The sequence below is a fragment of the Capricornis sumatraensis genome, chromosome 15 (assembly GCF_032405125.1).
Source record: "Capricornis sumatraensis isolate serow.1 chromosome 15, serow.2, whole genome shotgun sequence".
NCBI classification, from domain to species: Eukaryota; Metazoa; Chordata; class Mammalia; order Artiodactyla; family Bovidae; genus Capricornis; species Capricornis sumatraensis.
In genome coordinates, this window is record NC_091083.1 from 66,348,487 (window position 1) to 66,369,585 (window position 21,099).

Sequence of the window (21,099 nt, forward strand, 5' to 3'; positions counted from 1 at the left end):
GGCTCCATGGAGTTTACATCTTTTTATACATGAAAATAGAACTGTGGCCAGAATCACATAGCTAGAAAGTGGCAAAAACAAGATTCTGACCCCAGTTGTCTGATGCTGAGAGCTTGGCTATATTCCCAGTATGCTATGATGCCTCCCTTAGCAGCTGTTCTGTATGTTTCATTTTATGTTAAAAATGAAACTTCCTATTGATTTCTTCCATATTCATACAAGTTTTTTTGCCAGTTGAATCCATTAGAGAAAAGAATGCCACAAACTAGCTATAACTGCATTTTGCTCAGGTTTTCCTTGTATTTCTACCAGTTTTAGAAAGAGGGTTTTTTTCATCTTGAAGTGTTCTGCTCGAGAGATCTTTAATCCACTACCTTGATGATTCTGTTTTCCAATCAACCATTTGCCTTCCAATCTGGATATAGATTCTGTCATTTTCCCCAGTCCTCTTTTGAAAGCATATGCCATAATAAAATAGTTCTTACCTAATCATTTCCCACCCCTCATTTTTAAACAAATAAACTGTAACACTCCCCTAATTTATTCTCCTAAAATGAAATTTATGGATACTATCCTATGGTCAGAGGCGCCTAGCCAGGCTACAGTCCATGGGGTAGCAAGTCAGACACAGCTGCACCACTACTACTGCATAGCCTGCCTTAGTGCCATAGTTTTAGGGTCAGTATTCTAAAGTAGGATATTACTATGTAACCGTGTTTTATAATATGTTAGTGCTCAGGCATGACTACACAAAAAGATATGATGAAGTGAGCAGATGGTTGCACAAATACAGATTCACTACGAACACAACGCCTGTAAATTCAGACTGATGACAGGTCACAAAGAGTTGGGCACAGCTGAAGTGACTTAGCATGCACACAGTTGTGTTACATTGATGATTCAGATACCAGGAGTAGTGGTGACATATATGACATGATTTTTCAAAATAGTGGATAATTCAGTATACCCTTGATTCACAGTCATTGCATTCTTGCAAAACCATGCAACAAATAATACTTTGGGAATACTGAATTGTTTATAAGTGCTTGTACAGCACCAACTCTTTTTATAGTGATTAAATCTCTGTATTGTGCCACAACCTTGCCAATACTTAGTATGAATGACAATTTAATTTTTTCCAATAGAGATGTCAAATTATCTTCGTGAACATTTTATTTACACCATGTGACTACTTATAAGTTTGAATATCTTTTCATATGTTTATAAATCATCTCTGCTTTTTTTGTCTGGGACGTAACCATTTATTTCTTTCATCTACTTTTCTTTTTGCCTACTTGTCCTTCATAATTGATTTGTAGGAGTTTTTAGTACATTCTGAGTAGTGATTTCTTGTTGGTTTTATGTCATTTTGTGGTTTTAAGTCATTATGAATCATTGGCGTTAACAATGTGCTCATAGCTAGTATGAATGAATGTGCATTTACTTGGTAGAATTCTGTTTACTATATTCTTCCCTTTATCTTCTAATTTAATTTCTAATAGGTCTAAATGGAGGCTATCAAGATGAGTTGGTAGACCACCGTTTGACAGAAAGGGAATGGGCTGATGAATGGAAACATCTTGATCATGTAAGAATTTTACAGTGTATAATTTTCCTAACTACTTACTACTTTTCATCCTAAATATTACTGAGAGTAAGAGTGTGTATGCTTGAAGTGAACTTAACCAGAGCTGCAGTGTCTTTGCAGTGATAGCTGATTTATCTCCTACTCCCCAAGCTAGAGTGTGAAGAATAAGTCCCAAATCTTTGTGGTGGGTTTTCATTTTAGGTCATAACCAAGTGAAACGCTGTAGTATAATGGTTAAAAACATAGGTTTATGAGTTTTAGGTCCCAGCTTTGTCACATCCTGCCTTTGCAATGGTAGGAAAATAGAAAAATTAAGTCTAAAAATGGGGAAGGAACTTGCCCATTACCATTTTTAGGCTTAATTTTTATATATTAAAAAAACTAATGCTATATTTGAATTTACAGGGGGAGTTAGAATGATAAACAAGGTGCTTATCACAGGGCCTGGTATAATAAATGGAGTTTCTCTAAATACAAATGAGAGTTAGTACACTGGCACAGAATGTAAAGTTAAGTTCTCTGCCCCACTGGAAAAGAGAGTTTCCCCTCTGACTTAAAAGTGAAGAGAGGATGTCATAGCTCCTTAAAATATACATACAGTAGCTTTTCCTTTCTGAGTGGTGTTGTCTCTGAACATAATTTCTCTGATTGCATTCTTACATAAACCTGCTCTGGACAAAGATTGTACTGTGCTTTCACCATACTCTGAAGAATCACATTATGAGACTGGCTGCTTCAGCTGTGAAGAATCCAAAAAATACTAGTTTGAAATCTTAAGAAAAAGAAACGTATGTGTATATATTTAAAGAGAAGCCGTAAGATAGGCTTTCAAATGTAAACTCTGTTGCTCAGTCTGTAAGATTCTTAAGCCTTTGCTCTGTGTATTTTGTTTACCTCTCCTCGATGTTCACTGTTGATTGTCTGAATGTCCTTCTTCTGGGGCTCCGCCTGACCTCCTGCCTGGCTCAGGCCCTCAACTGCATTATGGAAATGGTAGAGAAAACAAGGCGCTCCATGGCAGTCCTGCGGCGCTGTCAAGAGTCAGACCGTGAAGAACTCAACTACTGGAAAAGACGATTCAACGAAAACACAGAGATGAGGAAAACAGGGAGTGAGTTGGTCTCCAGGCAGCACAGTCCTGGGAGCGCAGATTCTCTCAGCAATGGTAAGGGGAGGGTCTCTTTAGTTGGCAAGGGAGGCTTTTTATATATCTTTTGTTCTTGTTGTTATTTTTTATATTTGAGGCTTTTTATATTTTCCTTTGAAAGGAAGATGGTACTTGATTGTGGAATTATAAAGACCTTGGGAATTATGAACAGTAAATCACAAAGTATGTCAAGAACTTGGTCAGTATCTGATATGTTCAAGAAATGGTGTCTTCCCCACATAGAATGAGAATGTTTGCCGTTTTGTTCTGTTTTCAACTCTCTACTGTATATAAGTATGGGGTGATGTTCAGAGAGTGTTTGAATGTTAAATTAAGCCTGGCTGAATGTATTTGGGACATCTCATGTACATCACATTCATTCATTTCTTATAGTAGCCCTCAAAATATTCACCTCAGCTTCCCTCCGCTTTTCCCCACTCCCTGTCTAGAAAAATACCATTTATCAACCTCTGCCTGGACAAAAAAACAAGTAGTTTTACTGTTCTAAGCTGGGTCGTCCCTTCCTGCCTCTTCCATCCTGAAGCAGTAGAGATGAAAATTGTTGAGCTCTCAATCCAGGATATATTCAGGATACCACCTGAAACTATTCCTCCAAAAATGTTCCCTTGCATTCACCTAGTGGCTAACAAAGTGCCCTGTCCAAAGACATGGCTAAATGAGGGGCCACCTGTGATCAGACTGTTTCACCTAGAATTCTAACAAGACAGTTGTTAAGATTAATAACCCACAATTTAGGGGAAAAAAAAAAATCGCCTCCCATCTGCCTTCATTGTAGTATCTACCGCATTTGGGTAGGATGTGCCCTAACACAGGAAATAAACCATAAAGTGGAAAGACATGGAGGAAGGGAATCTCTGGGATACTTGGGAGGATCCCAAACAACAGTGGGACTTTCCAGGCTGAAATAGTCTGGAAAGTAGCCAGTTCAGACTAGAATAGCCCAGAAGCTGGCTGGAGATTTCTTAAAGAAAAGGGAATTTATAATGTATTGATACCATAGGAATAGAGTTTGAGATTGAATTTGAAATAATTACAAATTCATTTGTAATTATTGATGTAACAGAATTTGAGTATATTTATTTTGGGGAGGGGAAGAAGGAAATTTTTATTATGTCTGGTGGGCTGAAAAAAGAATGAAATTCTTTCCCACTGAAAAGCCTAATCAATTAATAATGCCTGCAACTGAAAGATCAAGGTGTACCAATATTTAAAGAATCAGCTGAAAAGGACTTTACCATTGTTACAGCAGAAAGTATATATATGCGTACATATATGACCTACAGAGAGGTGATGCTCCTAGTGTGGTTTGGGAGACCTTAACTGTAAACAGTGGGTTCTAAGCCAAGCACTTTTCTTTAGTCATTAATCCTGGATGCCCCTCAGAACCCATCTAAGGACCTTTGGAAAACGTGCCATGGCCCCAGCTCCAGAGGTTCTGATGTAATTTGTCTGAGATGGGACCTGGTCTCCCACAGTAGAGAACCATTTCTTTTTGTTTGGAGCAACCTCATGAAGTTGTTTATGGTTGTTTTTTTTTTTTTTTTAACAGTCAAACCGTATGGCTCATTGTAGAAAACACAGAAACATATAACGAATTTACTAGTTCATCATCCCACACTGAAGAGCTTTGGAATGTATCTGAGAATTCTGTATTACAACTTTCTGTTGATTTCTTTGAAAACATAACTGTGTATTAAACATGTTTCTCATATTGAAGATTTTATAAACAACATTTTAATTACTACTACAGTATTCCACCATGTAAATATACTATTATTTTTTTAAGCCATTCTTATTGTTGAACTTAAGGTTTTTTGCTTATTTTTTGTTTCATGGTAGGTGATATATAAAATCTTTATAGGTGGGAATTTTTCCTTCAGGATACCCTTAGCTGTAAATTAATGAGTTATGGATACAAGCATATTTGTTCACTTGATCTTGTTTTGTTTTAATGGATGAGATAGTTAATATGGGGTCAAATCTAACATTTTAGTTGCAGTTTTTCCTTGACCTTGATCCCTTCCCAGAGCACAATAAATTTCATCTATATTCAAGTTTTATGTGTTTGCATATTAGCTATCCAACTTTAAATTCTCCAAATAGTTTAAATTTTCCTACCATCAATTGATACCCATCCTTTACCTGTTAGCATGAAATAACTATCATATGCTAATTTTGTTCATACTTAAATATTATAGTCTTAAGTATTAGAGTCTTTCTGACTATATTAGTTATCACTTCTGGTAATAATAGCTGTATGGACTTTTACTGTGTTCCTGCCAGTGCTAATAAGCCTTTTACATGGGTTTTCAAGCCTGCCTATGGAGATAATAGGAACTACCATTAGATTCATCTATAGATGGCAAAACTGAGGCTTAAAAAAGTTAGAAACTTGGCATAAGTAGTCCTACAGCTTTATTAAGTTTATTCCAGAACCAGCATACATGCTTAGCAATTAGGATAGCTTCCCAGTGTAATGTCAAACTTAATTATTATAGCTTCAGAATGTGTTTTAATATCTGGTAATATTAGATCCCCTTCATTTTCTTGGATATTTCATTTCTTTTTTTTTTAATGGAATTTTAAAAAATGAACTGCATTGCAAAAATGTCAAGCAGTACAGAAACATGTGGATTGTGAAAATCTTCCCTATCCCACTTTTTACCTCCTCCACTCCTGGGCTCACTTATTAGCAAATTAGTGTTCCTAAGAAATGTTGTATGCCTATACTTCAAGACAATTTTTTTTCTCAGCTTTTTGTTTTGAAGTTTTCTAAACACATAGAAATACTAAAAGAGCAGCAGCACAGGGGCCAGTCATGTGCCCTGTGCCTCAATCCACCGTTTTTCCACGGTTGCCGCACTGGCTTTCTCAAGTGCTTCATTCTGTTTCTCCTGCTAGAGCATCCTCTTACAGAACCACAGTTCTTCCTGTCCCCCACCTCTGATCTAAATACTTGCATTCTCTGTCTGACCTTTGATTAATAGCCTCTGAAACTCTAGTTTTCTTAGTAAATGAGCTGAAAATTTTGACTTCTGGAAATACCATGAAGATACCACATCTTTATCCATCCATATGTTGATGGACACTTAGGCTGCTTCCATATCTTGGCTATCGCAAATAATGCTGCTGTGAACATTGGGGTGCTTGTATCTTTTTTAATTACTGTATTCATTTTCTTCAGACATGCACCCAGGCATGGAGTAGCTGGATCATATGGTAGTTTTTAGTTTTTGAGGAACTGCCATACTATTTCCTATAACGTCTGTACCGATTTACATTCCCCCAACAGTGCACAGGGGCTCCCTTTTCCCCACACCTTTGCCAGCATTTGTTATTGTAGTCTTTTTGATGACAGCCATTCTGATAGGTATGAGGTGACATCTCATGGTTTTGATTTGCTTTTCTCCAATAATTAGCAAGGGAGCATCTAAAAATTAAACGTACTATTATAATCTGATTTTATTCCTTGTCAGAATATTTTTTCCAGTAAATGAATGTATATGTTTGAATCTTTCTAAGTGGTGAATGAGAGTTTTCCACAAAAGTAAAACATGCCAATTATAGACAGTTCTGCGCTATGCTGTTTCTCTCTCTCTCTGTAGATTCTCAGCGGGAATTCAACAGTAGGCCGGGAACAGGATATGTACCTGTGGAGTTTTGGAAAAAGACTGGTATGTCTGTCTGCTTAGGGGTCACATGTACTCACTGATTTGAGTGTAGAGTACATATTTGTGAAAAGGTGATTTTCTCATAACTTCCTCTTCAAAAATCTCTAAGTCCCTGCTTCTTCCCTTTTAGCTGTCCCCACTTCTGGACTGCCTGTTGTGTTCCTTGCTGGTTGAGAATTTGTAGTGGCTCTGTACAGTCCATCCAAGTCCTTTTCACCTGCTTCTACTGGGAGGCATTAAGTAACCGACTCTTCCCTATTTATATGCCCTGTTTCTGGAAGTATAGTTTAATTCATTTCTGCCTGTCCTCATCACTGTATTCCCACACTCCCACATTTGGTTCAGTCTGCTCTTCCTTTCACCTTCACTGTCTCTAGCTTCGTCAAGGCTGTTCTTGCTAGGTGTCATTTTCTACAAGAATAAGGGAGGGTAGGAACTGCTTGTTGTGGAAAGACAGGGATTATGCTAACCTCATATTACCTTATCCAAATACTAGTCTTTTTTTCCTTCTTGCCTCCCTTTCTCAGTAGAATTAATAGTTTTGGGGTTTCTCCCTAAGAAAAAATTTATTTCTACAAAAAGATTAATACCCACTTAATTTCAAGACCATAATATAAACAAATAGACAGACACATTATGTTATGAGAAATGTTTATTTTCACTGACAGTCAGGAAAGTACAAGATAATGCAGCCCTGACCAATTAGCCCCCAAAGTCTTTAACACCTAATTATTGACAAAATTTTAGAGGACCCTGTTAATTTCACTAAATAATTATTAATGGGTTAATAAGATTAAAAATTAATGAATAATAATACTTAATGAATTATTAAGTATTACCACCTGTGAACACGTGGGTATTTTTGAAATCATTTCTCATTTGCATGCTTTTGAATCTTTCCTTTTAGAAGAGAGTGATCCAGGGACTTCCTGGTGGTCCAGGGTTAAGACTCCGAGCTTCCAGTGCAGGGAGAACAGGTTTGATCCCTGGTTGGGGAACTAAGATTGCACATGCCACATGGCACAGCCAAAAGAATTAAAACAAATTTAAAAATTATAGTAAAAAGTAGACTTACTTAGTGGGTTAGCGGTTGAGAAGCTGCCTACCAATCCAAGAGACATGGGTTTGATCCCTGGTCTAGGAAGGTTCCACATGTGGTGGGAGCAGCGAAGTCTGCAGATGGCAACTACTGAGCCCACACACCCCTGAGCCCATGCTCCACAGCAAGAGAAGTCACTGCAGTCAAAAGCCCACCCACCACAACTGGAGAAAGCCCATGCACAGCAGCAAAGACCGAGTGCAGCCAGAGATAAATAAATAAATTTTTAAATAACAGTAGTGAAGTCATGCTCAAAATTCTCCAAGCCAGGCTTCAGCAATACATGAACCGTGAACTTCCTGATGTTCAAGCTGGTTTTAGAAAAGGGAGAGGAACCAGAGATCAAATTACCAACATCTGCTGGATCATGGAAAAAGCAAGAGAGTTCCAGAAAAACATCTATTTCTGCTTTATTGACTATGCCAAAGCCTTCGACTGTGTGGATCACAATAAACTGGGAAATTGTGAAAGAGATGCGAATACCAGACCATTTGACCTATCTCTTGAGAAACCTGTATTTAGGTCAGGAAACAACAGTTAGAGCTAGACATGGGAAAAAAAAAAAAAACTAGACATGGAACAGCAGACTGGTTCCAAATAGGAAAAGGAGTACGTCAAGGCTGTATATTGTCACCCTGCTTATTTAACTTATATGCACAGTACATCATGAGAAATGCTGCACTGGAAGAAACACAAGCTGGAATCAAGATTGCCGGGAGAAATATCAATAACCTCAGATATGCAGATGACACCACCCTTATGGCAGAAAGTGAAGAGGAGCTAAAAAGCCTCTTGATGAAAGTGAAGGAGGAGAGTGAAAAAGTTGGCTTAAAGCTCAACATTCAGAAAACGAAGATCATGGCATCTGGTCCCATCACTTCATGAGAAATAGATGGGGGAACAGTGGAAACAGTGTCAGACTTTATTTTTTGGGGCTCCAGAATCACTGCAGATGGTGACTGCAGCCATGAAATTAAAAGACGCTTACTCCTTGGAAGAAAAGTTATGACCAACCTAGATAGCATATTCAAAAGCAGAGACATTACTTTGCCGACTAAGGTCCGTCTAGTCAAGGCTATGGTTTTTCCTGTGGTCATGTATGGATGTGAGAGTTGGACTGTGAAGAAAGCTGAGTGCCGAAGAATTGATGCTTTTGAAGTGTGGTGTTGGAGAAGACTCTTGAGAGTCCCTTGGACTGCAAGGAGATCCAACCAGTCCATTCTGAAGGAGATTAGCCCTGGGATTTCTTTGGAAGGAATGATGCTAAAGCTGAAGCTCCAGTACTTTGGCCACCTCATGCGAAGAGTTGACTCATTGGAAAAGACTCTGATGCTGGGAGGGATTGGGGGCAGGAGGAGAAGGGGACGACCCAGGATGAGATGGCTGGATGGTATCACGGACTCGATGGACTTGAGTCTGAGTGAACTCCAGGAGTTGGTCATGGACAGGGAGGCCTGGCATGCTGCAATTCATGGGGTTGCAAAGAGTCGGACACGACTGATCGACTGAACTGAACAATTTGGAATGACTCCCTACAATCCATGATTGTAAGGAATGATCCCGATTTAGACACAAATTGTTAAAGAAGCAGTGATATAAAAAAGGACTACACCAAAGCCTTTGACTGGGTGGATCACAACAAACTGTGGAAAATTCTTAAAGAGATGGAAATACCAGACCACCTGACCTGCCTCCTGTGAAATCTGTATGCAGGTCAAGAAGCAACAGTTAGAACTGGATATGGAACAACAGACTGGTTCCAAATAGGAAAAAGGGGTATGTCAAGGCTGTATATGGTCACCCTGCTTATTTAACTTATATGTAGAGTACATCATGCGAAATGCTGGGCTGAATGAAGCACAAGCTGGAATCAAGATTGCTGGGAGAAATATCAATAATCTCGGATATGCAGATGACACCACCCTTATGGCAGAAAGCAAAGGAGAACTTAATGAAAGTGAAGGAGAACTTGATGAAAGTTGAAAGAGGAGAGTGAAAAAGTTGGCTTAAAACTCAACATTCAGAAAACAAAGATCGGGGCATCTGATCCCATCACTTCAATGCAAATAGATGGGGAAACAACAGAAACAGTGAGAGACTTTTTTGGTCTCGAAAATCACTGCAGATGGTGACTACAGCCATGAAATTAAAAAACGCTTGCTCCTTGGAAGAAAAGCTGTGACCAACCTAGATAGCATATTAAAAAGCAGAGACATTACTTTTCCGACAAAGGTCTGTCTAGTCAAAGCTATGGTTTTTCCAGTAGTCACATATGGTTATGAGAGTTGGACTATAAAGAAAGCTGAGCACCGAAGAATTGATGCTTTTGAACTGTGGTGTTGGAGAAGACTCTTGAGAGTCCCTTGGACTGCAAGGAGATCCAACCAGTCCATCCTAAAGGAAATCAGTCCTGAATATTCATTGAAAGGACTGATGCTGAAGCTGAAACTCCAATACTTTGGTCACCTGATGCACAAAACTGACTCATTGAAAAAGACCCTGATGTTGGGAAAGATTGAAGGCAAGAGGAGAAGGGGACCACAGCAGATAAGATGGTTGGATGGTATCACTGACGTGATGGACATGAATTTGAGTAGGCTGGAGGAGTTGGTGATGGACAGGGAAGCCTGGCGTGCTGCAGTCCATGGGGTCACAGAGTCAGACACAGCTGAGCAACTGAACTGAACTGGAGCAAAGGAAAGGCAGCCCAGGAAATGCCCACCTGTCAATGAATGATATTGTGAATTTACAGTGTGGCACCAACAGAATATTATCTTACCGTTAAAACTAATCTGGAAAACTACATAGCACTTCAGAAAAATCTTTGCAGTTGGCAGTGGGGAAGTGTATATTATATTACCAAGACATAAAGTAGAATTATGGGAAATGAAAATAGTTATCAGCATCACCCTTGACATTTGGGGTGAAAACTTTTCTTGTCTGGAGCAATATGATGGAAGGTTCTAGATTAGCACCCTAGAACCCTGTGTGTGAACCCTCTTTGAACCTCGGCCATGTGCAAGAACCAGGCAGTAAGGGAGTGTCCTTAGGTTTCACGGTTGTCCAGTCTTGTGGACTCAGAAGGAACGTCATTCACATTGGGACCTAGGACTGAGGCTTAGGTGCATACCGTATGTCACCTGGAGTATACATCCTGCGGAAACTAAGCAGGGTCTGATGGGAAGAACTGATTAGGATCCAAGTGGGGTAATGGCAGCTGGGGTTTTTGTAGCCCAGAGCACCTAGCAACCTTCCCAGAGCTATATCTTCAGGCAGCATTTCTCCACTAAGTTCAGTCTTCTGTACCTAACTACCTCCTGGTGATTTGTACCTAGATGCACCTCAGCCTTCTTGCTTAACTCCACACCAGCATTTTGCTCATTATCTGTTTCAATGCACAGCACTTCCATTCTTCACCTTTACCTCCACCTCCAGACCCTTAGGTGCACCAGCCTCATTCTGTCTCACCCCCTCCTCTGTGTTACTTGCTCCTACCTACATTCAGAATCTCTATTTATCAGTCAGATTATTGACCAGCCTCTCAGTTGGTATCTCTGCCCTCACTCTTTTCATTGTGCCTAGACCCCTTTAGGGTTTCACATTTTCTTTAGAAGGGCCAAATTCCTTAGCGTGAAATACAAGACTAGAAGATTCCTTTCCACCAACTGTCTCAACCAAGACACATTTTCCTGATCCTCCTCTGCCACTTACAGACCTGGTTACCTTTCCCCTTGGAATTCTCGTCCCTGATAATGACAAGTATCATGTCCCCTCAGCACGGTTGTGAAAATATGTTACATCTTAGTCACCGAGGTCGCCTCAGCACCTTGCATAGTGCCGACAAGTGATTGAGTCTGCAGACCCAACAAATGATCGCGTGAATAGACAAGTGAAGATAAGAATGAAAGTGAATGCCATTGTCATAAGTATTTTTAGAAGAAAAACCATGTTTCACCTCTGTCCCTTCTTTGAAATGATGTGGAGTAGGAGGGGAGAGATTTCTCGGCCAGTTGATTTTACTGTCACTTTCTTCCAGAAGAAGCTGTGAATAAGGTGAAAATTCAGGCCATGTCAGAAGTACAGAAAGCTGTTGCTGAGGCAGAGCAAAAAGCCTTTGAAGTGATTGCAACCGAGAGAGCTCGAATGGAGCAGACAATAGCGGACGTCAAACGGCAGGCTGCAGAGGACGCCTTTCTCGTCATAAACGAGCAGGAAGAGTCGACGGAGGTCAGAGCACTGGGGGCCGGGGCTGGGGGGACCAAGCCCACTGCTTTCCTCTCAGGTGCGGGGCAGTAAGAGCCAACAGTCCTCTCTTGAACTAGATAATTATAATTTTTATTCAGTTCCCGAGAGGTTTGTTTCTCGATTATTATGTTCTTGCATATTGGCTCATTATATTGGTTTAAGTTATGAGAAGTCTCCCTGAAGCTTGTGGAACTGCATGGCGACAGTGACCACCCCTGCCTGAGTGGGCTTCCTGGGCGCCATGGACAGAGCTCAGGGTGTTTGTGGTCTTTGTGATCCTCACAAGGGGTTGTGGGTGTTGTTGGAATCCAGCTTTGCCAATGAGGAAACTGTGATTTCGAGAATTTAACTGACCTAATCCCACATCACTGAAGCCAGAGAAAGGCAGTGCAGGGTCCTGCAGCATCCAGTCTGTTTACAAAGAGGCTAGTTATTTCATGGATTCAGGGGATAGATCCGGCAGGCCTGCCTGCCTGCCCTGGGACATGGTGGTGCTTTGTACCACTATGAGGAAAAAAATAATTAAAAGGCACATGACAGAAACATCCTAACAGCCCTTTCAAATGTAATGAAATTTTTCTTTAACTTTGATTTCAGTTACTTTTCAGGTTTAAGACAAACTTTTAAGTCCTGAAACAAGTCTGTTTCTATAAATAGGTAAATCCCATGTACTCTCTGGGATATTCCTAAGGTTACAAAGAACTGAGCTTTTTTGTTGGTGGTGGTTTTTTAAACGACAGAAATTTTATTTTCTCATCCTCCTTAAATCTTTCTCAAAGAATAGTGTTAAGCATGACAGTGTGAAGATGAACGTGCCTAACTATCGTGTGGCCATTGAGAAAGGACGTGGGCAAGTCCTGCTGTAGCCTTTCCAGCTGACTTGGAAGAAAATAGTTCCTCTGACTCTCCCCTTTTCCTTCTCCTCTCCTATTTGTTTTTGTTGTGTATTGGATTCATTATAGCCACCCATATCAATATCTATATTCAAGGCACAAAGTGACTTGCAGGTGAGGCATACACTGGCACCCATCCCTGCAAACTTTCCTTCCAAAACAAGGCAGGATAGCAGGGCGTATGCTCTGAGTGAGTTTGTGTTGGACCAAGAGAGCTGGTTTCCTCCAGTTCACTCAAAAAGTTCTGCTTGATATCTAGCGGTACCCCTGGAGTTTTTCGTTCATCCTGTGAGAGGTAGTTCGGTAGAGCAGAAGGAGCCCAGGAGCCCTGAGCACTCGTCCCAGTTCCCCTCACACTGGGAGCGTCCCCTTCGGGGGTCAGCTCCTTCTCTGTATAGTGGGTGAGTAGCAGCCCCTGTCCTGCTGATCTCATACTTTTTAAGGAAGATACAATTAGATCACAGCTGTGGAAGTGTTTTTAAACTGCAGTGCACTGTTCAGACAGAAAGGATTTTATTATGTTGTTAACAACGTAGGTGTGGCAGCTCCTACTCTTGCAGAGCAGCTGCGTCCTCTGAGGCCAGACCCAAGCATCTCCCTTGGAATGACACCTCAGGTAGAGATACCCTTCTGTCCCCAGCCTAGATTTCCTGGCAAACGTGATGGACTAGCAGTTGAGTATAAGATAGGAATCATTTCTCCTTTGAGCCAGGTTTGAAATAAGGTCAGGAAACTTCGGGCTTTGGGTCATTCTGATACAGGTGTTCCCCAGGCCACACCTGGAGTAGCAACTGACATACACTGATGGCCCCTGCTTGTCAAAGGATATTCTGGAATACCATCTCTGACTTCCCTGGCCAGTAACTCAGATTTATAACCTTCCCCCATAAATTACAAGGTCTGTTTGGCCATGTGCTTTGCTCCATCTTTGAGGAATGCTGATTTGAAGGGTGATGACCACAGTAAACCTTTCATCATGTTTCTTGGCAAAGCCTTTTGGTAAAGTCAGGGCAAAGCCACAGAGATAGGGAATGCAAATTGTCTTTTTCACCCTAGCTTTTCAGTGGTGGTCAAGGTGAAAGCACCGTTGATTTAATCCTCTGGCCCAGTTTGAGATGTTCTTGCAGACTTGGACAGAGGAAGTAAAGGCCTATGTTTCCACAACAGCTCCATGAAACACATTCCCCACAAGCAGTACTGTTTGACCAAAGCATTGTCTGGAGTCAGCCTTTCAGAGTGTGAAATTTTCTGGAATACAGCTTGCTTGAGGATCTGTGAAGATCCTAAGAATGACATCTGTCCCTGATTCTGGTTCTCCAGTGTTGGTGTTAGCAAGGTTGGGAAAGTCCCTGGAGTGTATTTCCTGAGAAGCCTCTAGTATTGGAAGGGATCTTCAGTCCTTTCTGTTGCTCTTTGAAACTAAGTGTGTCCCTTGAGAATAGTAGAGACAGGCGGCCCAGGTTCCAGGTTTTGCATAGCCACGTGATCGTTTTATAAGCTCAGACAAGCCCTGCCTACCGGCCCTCAGTGTCCCATCTAGCTGTACAGTGCAGGAGGTGGGGGGGCCTCAAGGTCCCTTTTTGCTCTTATCAGTCGTTTGTTGTTGTTGTTTATTAGTTGTTTTTACACTTGAGGAAGAGACAGCATCTTTCTTCCTTGATCATCAGGCCAGGCCTCATAATTGGCTTCTGCCATTCTGCAGAGCCTGCAGGGGAGGGTGCAGCTGGCTGATCAAATCCATAAGTGGGTTGTGGAGACCTTAGGTGTAAAACACTCATGTGTCAGGGAGGAGAGTACCAAGGGGCAGGTGTGGGAGCAAAAACTAGGAAGGAAACTCCCTGACATAGACCTTGGGGCCTTAGGTTCTGAGGTATTGCAGGGGCTCTTGTAAACAGACCGGAAGTAGCCCCATGACCCCCAGCCCACCTCTGACGGGATGTATCACTGAATGGAGAATGGGCACAGAGTGAGTAGCACAGCTTCCCTCACTCGTGGCCACCCAGCCTAGTACCCTCGCAGGTGCCTTTTATTTTAAAGATTTCAGGTGTTGTCAGTGAACACAGTCAAGATCATTTCTGCATTGCAAAGGGTAGGAAAGAAAACTGTCTAAAGCACATTTGTGGTCTTGGAATAGATAGCTATGATGTGGGAGCCTGGTTTGCTTTGGTTTGGTCACTGAGGATTAAAATGAATCAAAACGAGGAGTTGTTGCCTTCAGCAGGACTTGCACCTGCCCTACAGTGATGTGTGCATGTCTTCACATTCCCTCGTGTTGCTATCCCCGCAGCCCAGGGTAGGTAGTTTTCCTGAAACACAGAAGTAAACAGAAAGCAGCAGCAGGGCAGGCAGTACAGGCACAGGGGCGTGCAGCTCCAGCGCCCACATTCTCCCCACACGGCCCCGCCGCCTCTTCTGCAGAGGAGCTGGCACGTGATGGCAGGTGTGCCCCCCAGGATCCCAGCAGCTGACCGATGCCTGTGTCTTGCAGAACTGCTGGAACTGTGGCCGCAAAGCCAGTGAAACCTGCAGTGGCTGCAACATCGCACGATACTGCGGCTCTTTCTGCCAGCATAAGGATTGGGAGCGGCATCACCGCCTCTGTGGCCAGAACCTACACGGCCAGAGTCCCCACAGCCAGAGCCGACCCCTGCTTCCTGGAGGGAGGGGCTCCTCAGCCCGGTCTGCCGACTGCAGCGTCCCCAGTCCAGCCCTGGACAAGACCTCGGCAACCACCTCACGCTCCTCCACACCGGCCTCTGTGACAGCCATCGACACCAACGGACTCTGAGCCCTAGACTCACTTCCCCCGGCAACCTCACAGCACGACAGAACTCCGCACAAAGGCTGGCATTGTGAAGCAGTGCCAGTCGCTGTTGGGTCATCATCCAGAAGAGAAGTGGAGGCAGGAAGACTTCAAGCCCCAGCCTGTCCACACACTTGTCCATTTCCCACCTGTGTGCACATGGCCGCTGGCTGGAGCTGCCTCCTCCATAGCTTCCAAGCTTGCTCTCCCAGCTAAAGCTGGCATGGCCAGCCACTTTTCCATGTAGACCACCAGCTCCTCCCTGCCTTGTGAGAGAGCCGACTGTCAGGTGTGCCCAGTCAGGCTGGAGGCAGCTCGCGCCTTCACCGTCTCCTGCTCCAACGTCCTTCCACGACAGAGGCCTGGAGACTGATAGCAAGCCGGAAAGGAGGGCGCACTCTCACCAGGAGTGGCTCCTCTGCCCCTGAACAGTTCCCTGAGCCCATTTCCACCCTCAGCAGGTGCCACTGATTAGTCCCTGGGGACTTGGGCAGACAGAAAGCAGCACTCAGGACACCCTCGTCGGCCCTGCCGTTCAGATGTAAGATTTTCAGAAACCATAGGAAGAAGTCACCATTTCAGTAAAAGCACCCATAATAAAAAATAAAACTTCCACCAAGCATCACAGATCATGTTGGACAAGATTTTCCAGCCTGGCTGGCTATTTTAGTTTGGGACCCATTTTTTTTCCTCTCTCTCTTTTTTGATTTTGCTTATGCAGAAAATAGTTTTCAGCGCATGGATTGGTCTGAGGGAGAATGAGACTCAATTATGGATTGTCTGTTCTCTCTGAGCATGTTGGCCAAACTAGTGCCATCACGTTATCGAATGGATCATCTGTTGGAGATGCAGAAACTCTGGTCACCACTTGGCTCTTTGCACAGTCGTCTTGTTCTGTGTCCTTTTATCTCAGACCGTGCGTGTCCAGATCACTGGGTGGATCTTCTTCCCATGGTCTCTGTTTGGCGCCTCTGAAGCCATAGTTGACCCATAGGATGTGATGTGGTGTGGCTGTGACTTGCCTCACCCGTCAAGGCCTGGTCACTGCTGAGCAACCCTTTTGGACCTGAAAGAATTCTTCAGACTTTGTCATTATATGTCCTATGTCAGTTTATTATTGGGCATACAATCCTGTTTTCCTTCTCTAATTTTGTTGATACCTACCCTCTTTGAGCTAAGAAAAGTTCCCTGAAATGTGACAACCATTTGTGAGAGCCTGACCAATTTTTCTTCCTGTTTTCAGGGAGTTTTTCCAGCTGCTTACCTGATTGTCCAAACATGACACCACCTATACTCCCTTTAAAATGTTAGGAATTGCCACACACGTTCTTCCTTGCCATTCAAGTTTTATTGGGAGCCCAAGGACTCTGGCCCTCCCCTTCTCCAACTCCAAGCCTCTAGCACCCTCTTGCACCAAGGATTGAGTTGGTTGGCCCTGCTCCTGCCAACCCTTGAAAGCCCAGCTTTAGACGGCCATTTTCTGCACATTGACCAGAGTGAATTGAAAGCTCCCAGTAAGGTATCAGCATAGGTAGCATTATCCTTACATGCAGGTATATCTTACTTTAAAAACTAAGTCTCAGGACCTCCCTAGTGGTCCATGGTCAGTGGCTATGTTTCTGTGCTCCAAATGCAGAGCCAGGGTTCTATCCCTGGTCAGGGAACTAGATTCCACAAGCTACAACTAAGACCCAGAGCAGCCAAGTAAATAAATAAGTAAAAATGCTAAGTCCTTAATTTACCTTACTCAAGGATTTTCTGTCTTAAACTCAGTATGAGGCACCATTAAAATATCCAGAGTTCTGCTATGTGAAGTAAGGTATACCCAGAGAAAGAATAACAGAATAGTTGCTTTATTGTTCAGCTTTCCTTTAGTTGCAGCAGTTGAGGTATCCTGCCTAACAGAGATGAAACCAGAACCCCAGACAGGAGTTGCCTGCATTTCCCTGAGAAGAGATGTCCCTTGAGAGGTGGTCACTGAGCCTATAAATCTGGTGGCAGCAAGAGGGTGTCTCATGGTGTCCACTGGGTCTGACCTCAGCTCCCTTTTTCGTCGGCAAGTTGGATGAACACCGAGGTGTGTCCTGTAAGTCTTCAGTGGCCGAGCCAGGGCAGCTCAGGCTTTCTTGGGTTGGAATAAAGAGCAAAAGCCAACCGAACACTGTTCATCAGACTCGATATCAGTCTCTGCAGTTAAGGTTTAGGTCTAGTGTGCAGGTAAGTCCTAGCTGCCTTCTGTGGACTGTGGATCCAATGACAGCTTAGTTTTCAGAATTTCTGTAATGCTGTTCTAAACTGCTTTGCTCACGTGCCACCCAAAGACCAAGCTAAAGATTTCAGCAGTGTTCCACACTGCGATTCAGTTCTCAGGCCTGGTGCTGTATTCATTTTGGTCAGTTTCACATGCCGGTTGCTAGGGCATCTGTCCAGAACTTCCTATTTATATGTAAAGAATCCCTTTCTCCAGCTCCCTCTCTTCTGAAAGTCTCAGCTCTCTGGTTGGAGTTGGGAGGAGAAGGGATAGTCTTGGAATGGGGTGAGGGGACTGGAGGGGCAGGGCTGAGTCCAGGTTCCCCACTCGGTTTCCCGTGTCTGCTGATAATCACATTGTTGGTGCAGATTCAGGCTCCCCCCTTTCATCTAGTTAGATTTAAAGCATCTTAATGTAATCAGACTGCTTAGAGGACCAACCTTTACAGTGTAAGGGGACAAAGACATGGTGGTGGTACTGAGGTGTTGTCAGCGCTCCTGGGCTCTCCGGTGTTATCCTAGGGATCAAAAGCAAGTGCGACAAGCAGTGGCACATCACTCCTGCCCAGTGAAGGATGGTTGCAGGAGCCGGAGGAGACTGGAAGTAGCCAGCATGGGAGCTGTTTTAAACGTTCTGAGGGAAGCTTTAGGGCCGGATCCTCAGAGCTTCAGTCATCCTCTGGCCCCACTGCCTGCTCCACCCAGTGGTGAAAACAGACTCAGGTTCGTTCCATCGGCTCAGAAATGAGCAGCCCTCCTCCTGAGTGTGAGAGCTTCACCTGGGGGCGTCCTTGCGGCTCTCAGGATGAGGCTCAGTCATGCCACCCTGAGGTCACAGAGCAGATGCACCTTCTCTTGGACAGTGCTGAGTCCTGTGTGTCTCAGTGGATTTTAGTCTGGAAACGAGACCCGTCACCCTGGCCAAGGTCCGTGCCTGGCACTGGCTGCTGTGGGCCCTCTGCCGTGTAGATGACTTTTGCACATCTGGGCCAGTGGCTCCACCTGGAGCTCCTCACTTCTTGGTGTCAACGTGAGCATCTTCAGCTTCTAGACAGAAAATCTCCTCTCCAGTTTGTACAGCCTTATCCCAGAGTCAGATGGAGCCCCAGTGCTGTCACCTGCTTGCAAAGGGCAGACCTTGTGGGCCGTTCCAGAAGAGATCTCAGCAAGTGGGCTTGAAGTTTCAACAACACAATTAAAATTGTGTGGTCATGAGTTCTTCAGGATGAAAGCATGAATAATGACCACATGGCTGTTTGTCCTGGAAACTGTAGATGAGATTATGGATTGAGTAAATCATTTAGAACTCGTCTTTGAGGCTTTGTTCAGAACTGGTTTCCAGGCTCCTGGGACAATAGACCAAGCCAGCTTTCTTAGATTTTTTTTTTTTTTTTTTCCTTAAGCAATTTACAGAGAACTGGGTGGTAGCAGTAAGAAAAACCAAATGTAAGAAAAACCAGAGAGAAATGGACTGTTCCAGCATGGGCCAACCAGCCAGCTGTTGGGACTCCGTCCTGGGGTGGGGGTGGGGGTGGGGTACTGGGCAAGCTGTTGAATAGGGCCCTTTCCAACTGAGTGTCTGTAGTTCTTGTGAAACCAAAATGTTGACTACCTGCCTCTTTGCCCACGTGCATTGACATGCTCAATTCCAAAGATGATGGTGCAGGCAACCTTTTCCATCATGAGCCAGGAGAAGGTTGAGGCCTGAGGGCAGCCTTTGCCTCCCCCCTTTGCCTCCATAGCCCCAGAGATGGCGCTTCCCCTGCTCCCCATCTGGTCAGACCCACAACTGCCCAGTGTACACTCATTGATGCTTATACCAAATAGGGCATGTGCGGCTGGCGGCTGGCAGGGACAGCCCCGGGCCTGCGTTGGAGTTGGCAGAGAGAAGCAGCAATAAGCATTAGGCGGATGGCTGAAAGTGCTGTTTGGCTCAGAGGCCTTCAGTCCACTTTCACAGCTTTCCAAGTTCCTGATGAGGCTACAAAAGCTCCATCCACAGAGAAAGCCAATAATGTAAATAAATCCAAAACTGAGCTTCCAAGCGTGGTTTTTTAAGCGGGATGATGAATGTGAAGCCACCCACAGGATGCGGTAGAGTTGATTTTTTTCTGTGCTTTGTCATTTTACTCTGATAGGAACTTTTGTTACTTAACTCTGTGCATAACTTATTTAATGTACTGTATAAATGAACCAAAACTGTTAAATATGTATTTAGTTTGTTCTACTTCAAGTAGTCAATAAAAAGGCTATATTCCTTTTCTGACTCAAGCTGGAATGGGACTAGGAGGGAAGGTGATGCGTAGACTTGTGTAAGACGTCCTGCCGGCAGGCTTCTACGTCGCCTCTGCCTTGTTCCTCGATCTGCTAGGAGGTGGTTCCGGTTGCTGGAACTCTGGGAAGCAAGTGCCAACAACACCCTACAGATGCTTCCAGCTCCGTGTTAGCTCTTCACCAATAAGTGAACCTTTAACAAGGAAAATAACCACAGAAAGTTTGAAGAATAGGGTAGTGGCTCTATAGGTCCTTTTCCTTTTCCAGTAACTTATTTCCTTAAACATTTTTTAACATACCTGGATTTGGGAATATTCATTTCCTTTTTACACGGATGTTAAATCATAAATTCACTGTTGTCTTCATGTCTATTTGCTTACTAGTTGTATGATCTCATCAGGGCCGTGTTTTTGCTTGTCTGATTTGGCCACACTATGTGGCTTGCGGAGGATCCGAGTTCTCCTCCCCAGGATTGAACCCTGGTGCTCATCAGTGAGCATGGAGTCCTAACCCCTGGACTGCCAGAGAGTTCCCTCAAGGCCATGATTTTCCTTAACTCCTCACCTCCTGTTGGGCAGCTGGATTGCTTCAGGTTTTCCCTCACGTACTAGTGAACATCTTCCTAAGCATGATTTCCTTCTTTGGGGTAATTTTCCAGTGGGATTTCTGGAACTGGACATTTCTTGGGTCCTTGACTCTGTGTCCAGACTGCCTCCCCTGAAAGCCCTCCAGCTTGCTGTGCCTCCAACAGGACCCACGTAGTACTTCGTGTGGCTCTGAGGTGGCCTGGCCAGCTGAGCCGTGACGGTTGCTACAGGCACACCTGTACATGTGAGGTCTTGGGCTGTCCGGTTTCCTGGCCAGAGACCATTTCCCATGGGCCCGACTGGCCCCAGCCTCACTCCTGTCACCTAGATACCCATTTCTGGAAAGTAAGTAGCCCTAGAACCACTGAGCAGCCTTGCCCTGGAGGCTTGTTGGCATCATCAGCTTCACGGGCCCCAAAACGCAAAGGGAGAAGTTGGTTACTAGGTCTCAGTGTTGGGAAAAGGATCGCCATGGCCCTAGAAGGCAAGATGGGGGCTTAACCATATGATCTTCCGTGCAG

At 43.8% G+C, this 21,099-nt stretch overlaps 1 protein-coding gene across 1 annotated transcript in view; it reads left to right on the top strand.

Annotated features, from left to right (window-relative positions):
• The window catches only part of CBFA2T2 (CBFA2/RUNX1 partner transcriptional co-repressor 2), a 37,717-nt gene extending 21,529 nt beyond the window's left edge, over positions 1-16,188 (top strand). The window contains exons 6-10 of the mRNA XM_068987135.1: positions 1,503-1,588; positions 2,558-2,753; positions 6,362-6,430; positions 11,563-11,753; positions 15,153-16,188. Of these exons, the coding sequence (XP_068843236.1) occupies positions 1,503-1,588; positions 2,558-2,753; positions 6,362-6,430; positions 11,563-11,753; positions 15,153-15,452 (842 nt within the window). The 3' untranslated portion in view covers positions 15,453-16,188. The remainder of the gene's footprint in view (positions 1-1,502; positions 1,589-2,557; positions 2,754-6,361; positions 6,431-11,562; positions 11,754-15,152) is intronic.
• Positions 16,189-21,099: the final 4,911 nt, after the last annotated feature.